This window comes from Scomber scombrus, chromosome 12 (genome assembly GCF_963691925.1).
Source record: "Scomber scombrus chromosome 12, fScoSco1.1, whole genome shotgun sequence".
NCBI lineage: Eukaryota > Metazoa > Chordata > Actinopteri > Scombriformes > Scombridae > Scomber > Scomber scombrus.
Genome location: NC_084981.1, coordinates 2,384,769 through 2,398,220, shown reverse-complemented (window position 1 = coordinate 2,398,220; position 13,452 = coordinate 2,384,769). Strand labels below are relative to the sequence as shown.

Here is a 13,452-nt window from a genome sequence, read left to right as displayed (position 1 = left end):
TTTTATTATCAGGTGAAAAGGCTCACAGATCAGATGTCATTATCTACATAACATATCCACATTAAGTACAGATACCAGGCATAAAAGTCATTCCCTGGAAATATACTGTCTAGATAACCAGAATTTGAAGTTTTTCATGAATTACATCCCACCTCAACTGGGTAAAAGCATTTGGCACATGCACACTTTTTATTTTGCTCATGCTTATAATCGAACAGCCAGCACAAACAATGCACTGAATAAGTTCCTCCAGAGTCTCCTTTTAAAACTGTTTTAAAAGCTAGGACTTTGAGCTTCTACGACTCTTGGACATGAGGCAGAAAAGCCACTGATGACTTACTTGTTCTTTTCACTTGTGAAAGTGTCCATGTTTCCTCTGCTGATGAATTTGATGCACTGGCGGTAGCAGCTTACAATTCGTGTTTGGCCCAGCTTGAAAGCCATGGACATGATGGCCATGCCAACAATGATGAAGAGTGAGGTAAGCATGAAATATTTTGGGTGATTGGGTACAATGTCGCCAAAACCGATGGTAGTGAGTGTGATGAAACAGAAGTAGTAGGGGTCAAAGTCCTTGAATTCTGTTTCCCACAACGGAAGAATCAAACCTCCAAACAATATGTAAGCAAATACAATCAGCAGAATCAACACAAATGGTACGTCCAGCATTTCCATATTATCTCCTAACCCTGTGAAGTCCCACATGGTGTATCCTTTGATCGGTCGGGGCAAGCGGTCTAGTTCTGGGCAGGAGATGCTCCTGAGCATCGGGCCCGTTCTAAGTAAATTCTCCCTGGCGAGAATCTTCTCAAAGATCTCTTTGTTGTTTTGGAGCTGGATGGACTTGTGCCTCACGGCCGACTGGCTATGAATCACCTGCCGGATGTCGAGGGGTTCACGAACCACAATATCGTGGCTGAAAACAAAAGTACCGTCTTCCAGGGCCCGGTGGCTCGAGTCGTCTGCTCTCTTCTTAGCCTTCCATGGTGACCAGGTGCGGGAGCGGAGGTTTTTGCAGAAGGAGTGAATGCGGATGTAGGTTCTGGTCATCATCACAGCAAGGAAGTCGCCAACATCGAGGATGACAAGAAGCATGAGGGGGATGCCCACCATGGCATACAAGATACACACCACCTTACCAGGCAGGGTAACCGGATAGATCTCCCCATACCCTACAACAACAAGGGAGAAAATGGACACTTTAGTGCTATGAAGAGGGAGCAACTATAAGATTCTGTGTCCTTCTCAAATCAGGGAAATATTCAAACTGCATATACTGCTAACCACAACTTTCGCATAAATGTTTATGTAACATGTTTATGTAAAAGTGTCAAATTCTGAAAATATTGAACATCAATTCTCTAAAGCAGTCCTCCATTGATTATATGCTCAGTTGATCAAGATTTGAGGCATTTGGACAACTATGTATATGTATGTTAAAGTCAAAATATCCAGTTTAGTCTAAATTCATAGCATGAATAATGTTATTTCTTTAATTAGGTCCTTAGGCATTCCAAACATGATTTAAGGACTTTCACAATCAACTTGTTTTATTTCAGTTTAAACTTACACTGGTGCAGTTGGTTCCGTTTATTTGGGATGTTGCGAATGCTGCAAATCAATCAGCCTTTAATACAAACTTTAATACAGTTTGTTTGTATTGTCAAAGTAAAACAGACCAGCCACAGGAAGTTATGATAAATATGGGATTTTAGCATCAATTCAAAAGTTAAACCAGTGTTAAATCTCACTTCTGGCCTTTAACTGTCATGGAAGTGATCTAAGAAGTGGTCTGTAATTGGTACACATGGTAACATGTACAGTATGCACGACAGAACCTTAATGCATTGATTTTTCCTCCTCATACATCGGAAAGTGGAGTTCAAATTGAGGTGCGTTATGTTCTACTCTGTGTGTTTTGGGAGTCCTTCGTTACAAAATGAGGGAAAAACAAAGTGACCACACAGTATTTCAATGAGTGCCCTATAAAGGGTTAAATTAGTTCTTGGTGAACTCACATCACATCAGGTTTCAGTAAAGAGCATCATGACCTACTGTCAGTCACCTGAATTGAATTCCCACACATGGGTCCATACATCTAATGACTGAGGATGATATCACCAAAACTGTCCAATCAATGATTAACCGGTACCCGTCGGTCCATGTGATTTCATGTTTACAGCTCTTGGTTTGTTTTTTAACAAGTCAGTACAAACACAAGCTTGAACACAACTACTGTAAAGGCAACAATGTTAAAAAATAAAATCTATGATCAAACTGGATGTGCCAGGTATGTTTGTGTGTGATTGATGGATCAGCTTCCAGCTTCAGCTGCTTCAATAGGAAGTCTTCTCCATGATCTGCACAGCAGCATCACTCATCTCTCAGCTGGCCACACTTCCTACCCTGATGTTACTTAATCATTGTTTTGTTCCCTTCTTATCAACTCAATATAAATGGATTGCCAGTTTTTGTTAAGCTTATTTTATCATATTTATGTTAGTTAGGGAGGTAAATTGTTGTCATTAGGTTATATTCATTACTTCCCAGTTAGATTTGTTTTTATTTGTTATGTTGGTCTTTGTCCACCCTGTAGTTAAATCTCTATTTCTTTCTTTATATTGAGCTCTTTGTCTCAGTGTGGAGGATGGGGCTTTGACACTTCTAGATGGGGCTTATCAAAACAAAAATGTACATTTAAGGCTCATTCCCATAATAACAAAATTGTATTCACCAAGTTAATACTTCACATCTGCTAATGCCAAATGGGTCAAAAACATGTTAAACACAAGACAGTTGTAGTTGTAGTGTCAGTTTTAGGTTAGCAAAACCTACTTGGAAGACTGAATGAAGGCGAATTATAAAATGATTATAAACGGACTCGACCACAGTTCACAGACCCACTTCATACTTAAACTGTGACCCATGTACTGGCTGTACTTGTGCAAACTGTTTTTCTGTACAATGAGGGATTATTACAGACATTACAAGATCGCACTCTTTTGTTTTTTAATTCATATTTACATGTCTGATTGTCTGACTGCTCGTGCTTCTTGTAGCAATGTCCCCATGTTCCTAGAACTCAGCATTTATTTCTATGAGTACAATGTAATGATAAGAAGCAAGAAAAGAGTCAGCACAATGCAGCTTCCAATGCAGGTAGATTTAATAGGGTATATCACCAGTGTGACGTTTCGAGCTTAATGCTCTTCTTCAGACTAAAACTCAACTAGATAGTCTCCATCTTAAATCCACAGAAGTCCCAGGTCACCAGACAGTCACATGATGTGCCAATCCCACTCAATACTTTTCAGGTGTGCAGAGTACAAACATGACTTATAAAACAAACCTTTGTTTCTACAATGTAATCATAACCAATAGAAATTATGAACCGAACTACAAAACAGACCCATATTGTAATAAACCAAAATGATCCTTTGTCCCATAGTATGGAGAATATGTGAACCTCCATGCTGAATTGGTACTGACCAATGCATATACTGTCTATATACACTATAAACACAAATGAATGCTTATACATATTTAGATTTTTTTTTAAATTAATAAAATGGATAAAATATATACAAACATGTAACGGAGTACCTATTGTACATTCCTTATAATCAAGCCCCCACGAAATCTGTGCCCAAGAATTCCAATAACAATTCCACAGATTTTTCACAGATTTCCGCAAATTTTCCACCAATAAAGATGCTACTTGTAAAACTCAAAATGTTAAGACCCAGTGAGAACTCCATCAGTATGAACTTTTTCCCACTTTGAATCCTGTGTCACTGTGTTACTTGCTTATTTATCTCTTATCATATGCCAAAGATGTCATAAAATCAGTATTTTTACATGATTACGTCTTTTTCCTGTAAAATAGTTTCAAATGTTTGCTCCTAATGTGTCAGGGGCATTTAGAAAAGTTCACCCAATCAAACATGAGTTTGTGTAAGTAGCTGAACACACTGGACATATAAAACCATACTTCACTATTTGTGAGTCATAGTAGTTAACAGGGCAATATGAACAAAGACAGGAAGAGATATGTGTTTTGTTATCAGTGGGCAAAAACTTTGTTTTCATTCCCAGAACAATGTGACTGAGCTCTAATTCTATACTTGTCTTTCTTATCTTAAATGAATATTTTTTTTTCACATTACAAGCAAAAAAACATTCTGCAGAATTCAACAGGTTTTCATTCCTGATCACTTCTGATCACTCTAAAAAAAAGTCTGCAGATTCCATTTGGGTGTGCTTATAATCTATATGGAAATGCTGTTTTGGGGTTTTTCCCCCCCAAAAAATATAAGAAGGTAAAACATTAATTTCCAATAAATGTGCTCTAATGGGAGTCAATTATTGATTATCAACTTCAAAATGTGGCAACAGTGGAGCCATATGCTGTAAACCCACATTATGCTGCTTGTGGAGAGATGAATTAAGTTCAGAACTAACAAGACAACAGAGAAGACAGTATATTCCAACCTCTAATAGGCTTTTTGTGGTGGTGTAAATAGCATTCTCTTCTGAGAGTGCCTTCGCTTCAGTGAGTTGTGGGCTTCCTGCTGCTTCTCAGCCATTAGCCATTAGCCGGCTTCCCTTAACCACTTATCATGTATCAGAAGTGACAGACTTACTGTACTAATGTATCATCGCCACATTCTTACACACCAAATCATTTCAGGATAAAAAGCAAGCACCAGTTTGTACAAATAGAAAATAATGGTTTATTTCACAGATCAGTACTGACTGTTAATTCAAAAGTTAAACATGAGTCTTCAGCACTAGCGGCTCAGTGGTGCTTTGAGCTAATGCAAATGCCAGCAAGCTAAAGGGTGTATTAGTGTAATGTGTTGCTCTCATATCTTAAATAGTACCTCTGGGGCCTCTGGAGGCTCACAATGCTAGAATAGGGAACAGAAAACACAGATGGCTTACTATTCTTAGAGCATTAACATCTTCCTGCAATATGAATGCAACAAATTGAATGGCATGTCCATGTAAATTTGACATTTCTAATGTACAAGTAGAACATTGAACATGATGTTTATGATAAAAGTAAGTTCAGGAGAAAACATTCATACCAAACATCCTCTAAGGGTAGATAAATATCCATAGCCACTACATGTCATGGTAGTGTTCCCTGTAGTTGTTCTGGAACAAAGCATTGACCAGACACACTGATCTGAAGCACCATTAGAAATACATGGACTGATGTCGTCATCTTCCAATAAGACAAAGATGAGGATATGATTGATTTTCAGATACTTTTCTCATTTCGTTGGAAGGCTTTTCAACATCATATAGTGGTTAAGAAATAAATGTATATCATTTTCACCTATCTGCAGTCAAAAATCTCTAAAAACTCAACCTATGTGATCAGCTGTAATTAAAATGTAAGAGGACAACAGCTTTAAAACGTATAGATTTACAAGTCTTGGTTAAAATCAACAAACCATGTGTTGAAGCACCCTGCTGTTTATTACCACTGGTCCCCTAGTAACATCTAGAAATATTCACATGAATTCAAGCAGGTCAAGTATAGAGATGAGTGACAGATATGGAGGCTATTTAAGCTGCTTCCCTACTTGTGTGATATCACCGTCTGGCTAAGTGGACTACATATAAAAAAAAACATTGAAAGCTGGACTGCAGTTGGTTTCTGATTCATTTTATAGCACTCCCAAAGTGTACCAACAAGACATACCTTCTGATACACTGGGAGCCCCACAGGGACTATCATACACAAACTAAATGTCTGTCAGTCCTCACATAGTCCAACCATCCCAAAGCAGCTGTCTGCTGATAATGAGCCACACGTGACTACACCAAAAAGGCACCCTGAATCCTTTATTAGGATCTTTGCTACTCAGTAATGAATGCACTAATCATACGTCTGAACTGTACAAAGTAATCTATATGTTCTTGGTTTAGAACAAAGAAGGTCAACAACCATTGGTCACATTGGCATGACATCTTGTATGAATAGTTATAGATGATTTTTAATGATCGGTGATCTCCTAACCTCATATCTAGTGCCACCATCAGGGCAAATGTCCCATAGGTATTGAAAAGTATAGCACACCACATACATTTGGGTGAATATTTATAGTTGGTATATGATGAATCTTAATGTTTTCTTGACTCTCTGACCTTTTCTTTTGTACCATTATATGACCAATTACCAAGTATTAGTCAGATGTTTATATGCTTCCTATGGGACAGCTACTCAACACATCAGAACAGTAAAGTTTCAGTTGCCTATTGAGATCCATAAGACTGTGGATGAAACAAATCACATAATCAGAATACTAATGTTATTGTTGCTCCTTGTGTTCTATTTAGTGTAAACTGAGATAACTTCTACTGCAGTGAGGAGCATTTAATCCAAAGTTTAGTTTGGAGTCAGTATATTTGAATAAGCTTGTTGTTGTGATTTGAAATATATATTTAAAAAAATATATATATTTATTAGGGATTAGGATATTATCGGCCAATATTCACTTAAAAATGTAATATCGGGAAGTATCGGTATCGGGTTTTTATAACCGATATTTGTTCAGCATTTCCGAGCCTGCATGAACGCAGCATGGGATGTTTACCGGCGCGTGCTTGATGACGTATAACAACAACAACAACACGCTAGACTCGTGGGTCTCTAACCATGGCTAACAATTTCATATCGTCCACCGCCATGTACACGAACACACAAACAGAAACGAGGTTTACCTCCTCGTTGTCATTTTCTCCGTTATGCTTTCGGCGAGTCGCCTCTGTGACGTCACCGTCAGAGTCCGGTGGGTCCTATCTGGGTCCTATCTGGGTCCTATCTGGGTCCTATCTGGGTCCTACTCTGCTATGGAAACACAACAACTGCTATGGAAGTCTGTTTACTCAGCTGTTGCTCTGTCATGGCGTCACTTGTAGCACTGTTTTAGTCTATAACTACTGAGAGAAATATATGTTTAGATGCAAAATGTCCCACTCTGTTCACCTGCTATTAGCTAACTATGTGTCTGCTGTTGTTTGGTGCTGGTAGTGTACTGTGGGTTTATCAGAGCTTTGTCACTGATGCTGCTGTGAACCAGATGAAAGCAGTGAGGATGAACCAACATAATTTGGGTATCTGACATTTATTAATGCTATTCCATATTTAGTACACTGTCTTTTATCCGGTGTAACAGGCGTGTAGAGTAGCTACACTTTAGAGTGTTTAGGTGGCATCTTGGCTGCTGAACTGCTCAGCACACTAACTGAAATTCACCACGACTTCACCACCACAGACGGGTTGTAGCTGCTGTGGCAGTGGACCAATCACATGTCACATTAAATCTAAGAACGCTTGTGTTGATTGGCTGTGAGCAAGTCCATACAGATAGTCATATTTTCTAGCTCTGGGTGCAAAAAGGATTGACTGCAGGTATCGTTTGACGGGAGACGTTTCCATACTACTTGGTATTAATTTATTTTGGTCGATATCTCAAAGTAATCGAGTACCGATACCCAGCACTAGCAATTCATAAGCTCTTATAGATATTGCCAGATCATTTCTAAGGACGTTCAGACTGAATGGTTGCCCTCCTCCCTCAGTTATATGGTTACAGGTTTGGTTTAGTAGGAAAATAAGCAACAGGATTAATATGAGCTAACCCAGATCTCACCACATGTATACACATGGCTGACTGTTGTTACACACACGCTCATTTTGCAGCAAGCACTTTCACTGAGCAGTCATTAGCACCAAAGAGCACCAAACCACAAGTAGCACAGACCACAATACAGAGAGACTTCTAATGGAAAAGAATAATAATACTTCAATGTCACATACACTTATTTTTAAAGGCTGGACAATTGCACTATGTTTTAATAAAACTTAAATAGTGAAATAGTGAAGTTAAATTGTTTACAAGTACACACATTCACAGCCCATTCATATTTCTGTCTGGGTGACGATTGGATGAGTGAGGATGCTGCTGCTCTGTCCTGCCCACTGAACACAGGCAGTGCACGCACGCACATTAAATAAGAAGGGAGTTGTCAATACTCCAAAATACTCCCTTCAAAACAAATCACCACTGGGTCTTAAAAGACGCTAAATATAGAAAGGAAGAGCTAAGTTGGCAACAGCTGATCGGTCGTGCTGAATGAAAGAGCTCTGCATAAAGATCACAGCTTCCTCACAATGTAAACTATGCTCACGCAAATGATGCTGCATTTTTGCCAAGTTTCTTGCGTTTGGACTACTGACTATATTTTAAACATTTTAAACAAATATCATTGCCTGTAGAAAGTATATAAAAATAGAAATATATTATAGAAATAGTATAAGAAGAAAGTAAGAAATTATAACAACTGCAGCACTGTGTAGCCCATGCTGTCAAATAGTTTTTGATGAGTCAACCACTCCATTAGTTTCACAGCAAATGATACCAGCGTTTGTGTATTTTTAAAGGAGCTAAGCCAATACACTCCTTCCATGTTACTCATAAGTTTAAACCAAAGTGTCTTGGAAACAGATTCTGTTCTGATGAAGTATGATAAATTGTACAATAAACACTAAGGATCATAGCTTTAGGCTGAATTTGATGCATACGCAGGCTATTTAACAACCATGTTGACAAAAAGTGGCGCCGGGCAGATTCTAGACTCTTCCAGTCTGGTGATTCATAATTTCATACTGCCTGTTAACTTATAAACCACATGACAGTAAATTACAAAAAGATGAATCAAAATAAGCACCTGGAAGAGGCTGCAGCATTAGAGACATTAAATGATGCCCACTTTTTGACCACCTGATGAATGTTACTCCAGTATTCACTCTACTCCTAGCCCTAATTTGATCCTCCACCAACTGCTGAGGGATATACTTGATTTATCAGCTGCTAAATGCTCCACTTTGTTCATCAGCCAGTCTCTATCTTTGTCTGTCTGCTGTTTGGTGCTGGCAGGTTATGTACAGTGGGTTTATTAGAGCTTCATTACTGAAAACAGCTGGCTGCAGCTGCTGTTGGACACGAAGTTAATGTGAGTGAGGCAGAACAGTAAAGTTGAAGGCCAGAACAAAATCTTTTTTTCTTTCTTTTTGCCAACATTTTACTTTATTTATTCTAGTTATTTTAAGTGTTTTTTATTATTATTTTTCTCTTTTTTTAAGTCCTGATTATTGGAGCCTTGAGCACTTTTATCATGCCTATCTATTGTTTGTGTTGTCTGTAAAATGTGTGTCCAGATGTCTTTGTTGTCTACTGCAAACCAAATCTACCAACGAGTACAAATAAAGTAACCTGGACCTGAACCTGAATTCTCTGTGTGTTTATTCATTCGAGCCGTGCTTTTCTTTTTTTACACACACTCACCCATTCTTCATATAATGTAACACATATTGATTATAACAGCTTTAAAGAAGCTTTGTCATTAGGCATTTACATGTTGTCAGCATAGACTGAGACATTATCAGGCTAATGGATGCAACTGATGCAAACTGGTAACATCCATCATTCAGTCCAATATGTTTGGTTCAGAATGAAATATCTTAACATGCATAAATACAAAAATGCAAAACGGTAATACTATAACCTATATTTGATAAAAAAAGGTTTGAAAAAATAGACAAACAGTTGTAAATAATATATACATATGTACAAAAGACATAGATAAGATCTCCAGAGCACAGCAGTCATATTATCTATATAGCTAGATTTTAAAAGACAGATGCGGCTCTATATTCTAAGCAGATATCCCTCATTTAAATATTGCAAATATAAATCAATCCACATGATAAATCCTTTCCACATAGGAAAATAATAAAATATGTTATATGAAAGAAATAGGAGCATAGTCTCTTTAGAGTAAGTTAACAGTCTCAGGTTTTTTGCTATTTGCCTGTGACTGTTGATTTACCAGGCTTTTTGTGATTCACTACAACCTTTCTTCCTCTAGCGCCATCATGAGACTGGAAATTGTGATTTTCAGTAAATATCTTGAATCTAACTCAGGATTTGCCATGAAATGTGTTACAGGCTTACATTTCCCTCTCAAATGAATTGTAATAACCAACTTTTGTTCTAGTGCCATCATGCCAAAATGCCAATCTGGCCAGTACTCAGCTTTACCTTACAATTGTTAGCCTGCTAACATGCTAAACTAAGATGGTGAACATGGTAAACATTACATTTGCTATGCATTAACATATTTGCATAGTCATTATGAACATGTTTACATTATGATATCAGCATTTAACTCCAAGCACTGCTGTGCCTTTGTAAAGCATGGTTAGCTCTGTTAGTGTATAACAAATCCTTTCATTATTTTATTAATATTCTACTCTGCATGTTAACTGCTGAGATGTGGGAATAAATAAGCAAGAAAGACTCAGAATAAAACAATCATGCATTATTAATAACTTTGCCTTCATTCACAGATCCCAGCATACTAGTTAACCAACAGCCTACAACATACAGCCACACCTACAAAATAAGACCTGAGTTTATCCTTGAAGGGCTTGAACTTACTGCCTGTAAACGTTACTGTCTGTTTCATGGGCCAGAGGATTTCTGCATGGACCACACCTCACCATAACCTCATGACTTAAAGTCATTTTAGTTTTTTTTAGTTACCCTTCCAACCACACTAAATACCTGCAGTGTGTTGCCTGATGGAAAAAACACACAGTTTATATTGTCTTTTTTTTTTAATTAATTTTTTTAACAAAACTAATATCATGTTAATATAATCAATAGTACTGAGAAAATTCATGTAAATATGAGCTGTTAAAAAAATATAACTAGAAAGAAAGAAGTAGGTCATATTTGACTGTGAGCTTTTATTTTCTCAAACTTTAGTTCATTTTTGCATTTTCTAAAAGAAAGAAGAATTAAAAAAAAAAAAAATTAACTGTCTCTATTATCTCATTTGAGTGAAAGCATTTTTCCAGAGCCACCAGACCTTTAATTGTTCACGTTTTGATTATCATATCTGGATCATCTTTCTGGATCATAATCACTTACCAACAGTAGTGAACACGGTGCAGCAGAAGAACAAGGAGCCAAAAAAGGTCCATCTGTCAGGTCTCTGGAACCAGATTGACTTGAACCCCTTTCGCATGACAGTCTCCACTCTGTTCACTATGTCTTGATTTGTGCAGGATGCGTTATCTAAAAGTAAAGAGAACACACCGATGAGCCATCTTTATCATTTTAACATGTCAGCTGCTTAACTCTTGGACATGAACGGGCTGTGACAGACACATATGCATGTTGTTAGAGGCTGTATTAAAGTTCACATTTTTTCAGCATTAGAATGGAAGGAAAACATACCAAAAACCCCTCAGCAACCATTATAAGTCCATATATGTTAACACAGGCCTAAATGAGTTACTGAAGTTTAGTTCCACAGTGATATCATGGCTCCACATACTAAATGAGTTATTGAGGGTATTGGTGATCACTCACTGGTGCGATTCAGCACGGTATCGACAATCTTTCCCAAGAAGTCATGGTACTCCGGCTGTGTGGTGGACACGCTGCTTCCTTCTATGTGCTGGAACATGAGCGCACCCAGCGCTGCGTAAGCAACCAGAGACAGACACAGCATCAGGTGTGGCAAGAGCCTCCAAGAGAGCGTTGCCCATTTTCTCGCCTCTTCACCGGAGCATATTCTGTTAGAAAAGAGCAAAGGCATCTTCTCTCCTCCTCCTCTTTCTCGTTCCTTCCTCCGTCGTACAGCTCCTGTAGTCCGTGTGAGCAGACGCTCTGTCTCTCTGTGCGTCCGTCAGCCTGATGCTCCAGAAATGTGCGCAGAGGCTGCTGAGCCAGTAAACACACCACACCATCCACTCACGCATTACAGACACTGACATGAAGCCTCCAGGGAGATCTTATTGACTTTAGTGTGTTACTCCCCTCTCTGACTGCCTGAGGTCCTGTGAGAGCATGACAGACAGACAGACAGACAGACAGACAGACAGACAGACAGACAGACAGCCTTCACAAGCATGCACACCACACCGGAAAACAATCATCTCACCCATATTGATCATTTGTGAACCAGCATTTCTAATAGAAGGATTATTACTTAGTACTGAATTGAATTAATACTGTATCCAGAAGACTTATACAAAGTGACCTATACTAGCCTACAAATATAAGTATTCAGTCAGCAACAGTGATTCTTTTTGAATATGAAGATGATTTCATTCTTTTTTCATCTTTTGTTGTGGTTTTTTACTGTCCTCTCTCTCTGCTGAACATCCTGATTAAATTAATTATCCCAGCATCCATCCAGCTATCCATCCAACACATAAGCAACTAATGGAAGTTCAATCAGAAGAGACCAGATAATGAAGTAAAAATAGTACTAAAATATTATATATATGATATTGATGATTAGGTAATTGGTGCAGAGACTCTGCAGGGAGATTTTGAATCAAAGGTCCTGAGCAGCAGCAGGATATATCCCCCTTTGAGTCCAGCCACTGGTGGTGGTGGCTGATGATGACTTCTGCTGAGACTGATGAGGTGATGCACAGATGAATCTGATGACTGGGTGGTGATGGGGAGGTGGTGGGTCATGCAAAACAGCATCAAGAGAAGCATTAAAGCAGAGTGGGAGGAAACATGTTTAAAAAAGACAGCTGTTATATGATAGGCTGACAAAGAAGGTGTGTCACCGTGCTATTGGTTAGATGTGACCAGGTGATATGAACAGCTGATGTTTTAACCCTCATGTACAGTTCATATTCTGAGTCATAACTAGTCTCTACACCAATTCACATTCATAAATTCCCCATCAGTCATTAATAAATGAGTTATTAATGAAGCTGTAAGAGAGTGAACAGAGTCTTTATATGTGGAAAATATACATTCACTATCACTATTTTATGGTCCAGGAGAACATTTTAAAGAATATGAACAATACAATACGGTTTGAATGGTGTTTTTTGAATTTTTTAAATAAACACAGGTCACTTACATTTACATAACTGTGTATTGGATAAAATATTATGCTTTTTATTTGTATATTTGGGGTCACATTAGGAAAAGTCCAGCTAAAAGAAATGTGTATAGGTTTTTTTTTTACAGCTTTAAAATGTAATGGGTCAAATTTGACACTGAACAGTATGTAAGAGTTAAGTAATGCCCAGAAATGACAGCAAAGAAATGATGAGCTGTGAGAAGGATCAGAATGACCGAGGGATGAGAAATAAAACTATAGACAGAGCATGCAAAAAAGATGGTCTTCCTGTCTGAACTTTCGCTAGGCTTCATAAGTACTCAGATCCTTCAGGCTGAAAGTTCCAAAAGCCACAATATGAAATACATACAAGTGATTTATATGTAGAGAAGTATAATCTATTAAATTGGCCAAAAAGTAAAGTATCAAAAGTAAAACTAGACTAAACTTTTAACTGTTCCGCTGATGATCTTCCCATCTCTGATCACTTGTTAA

At 38.0% G+C, this 13,452-nt stretch overlaps 1 protein-coding gene across 1 annotated transcript; it reads right to left on the bottom strand.

The window, feature by feature from the left end:
* Positions 1-336: 336 nt before the first annotated feature.
* Positions 337-11,685, bottom strand: kcnk18 (potassium channel, subfamily K, member 18). Its single transcript, XM_062430977.1, has 3 exons — positions 11,457-11,685; positions 11,013-11,159; positions 337-1,172 (listed from the first exon to the last, which is right to left on the bottom strand). The coding sequence occupies exons 1-3, from the start codon at positions 11,683-11,685 to the stop codon at positions 337-339; spliced, it is 1,212 nt and encodes a 403-aa protein (XP_062286961.1).
* Positions 11,686-13,452: the final 1,767 nt, after the last annotated feature.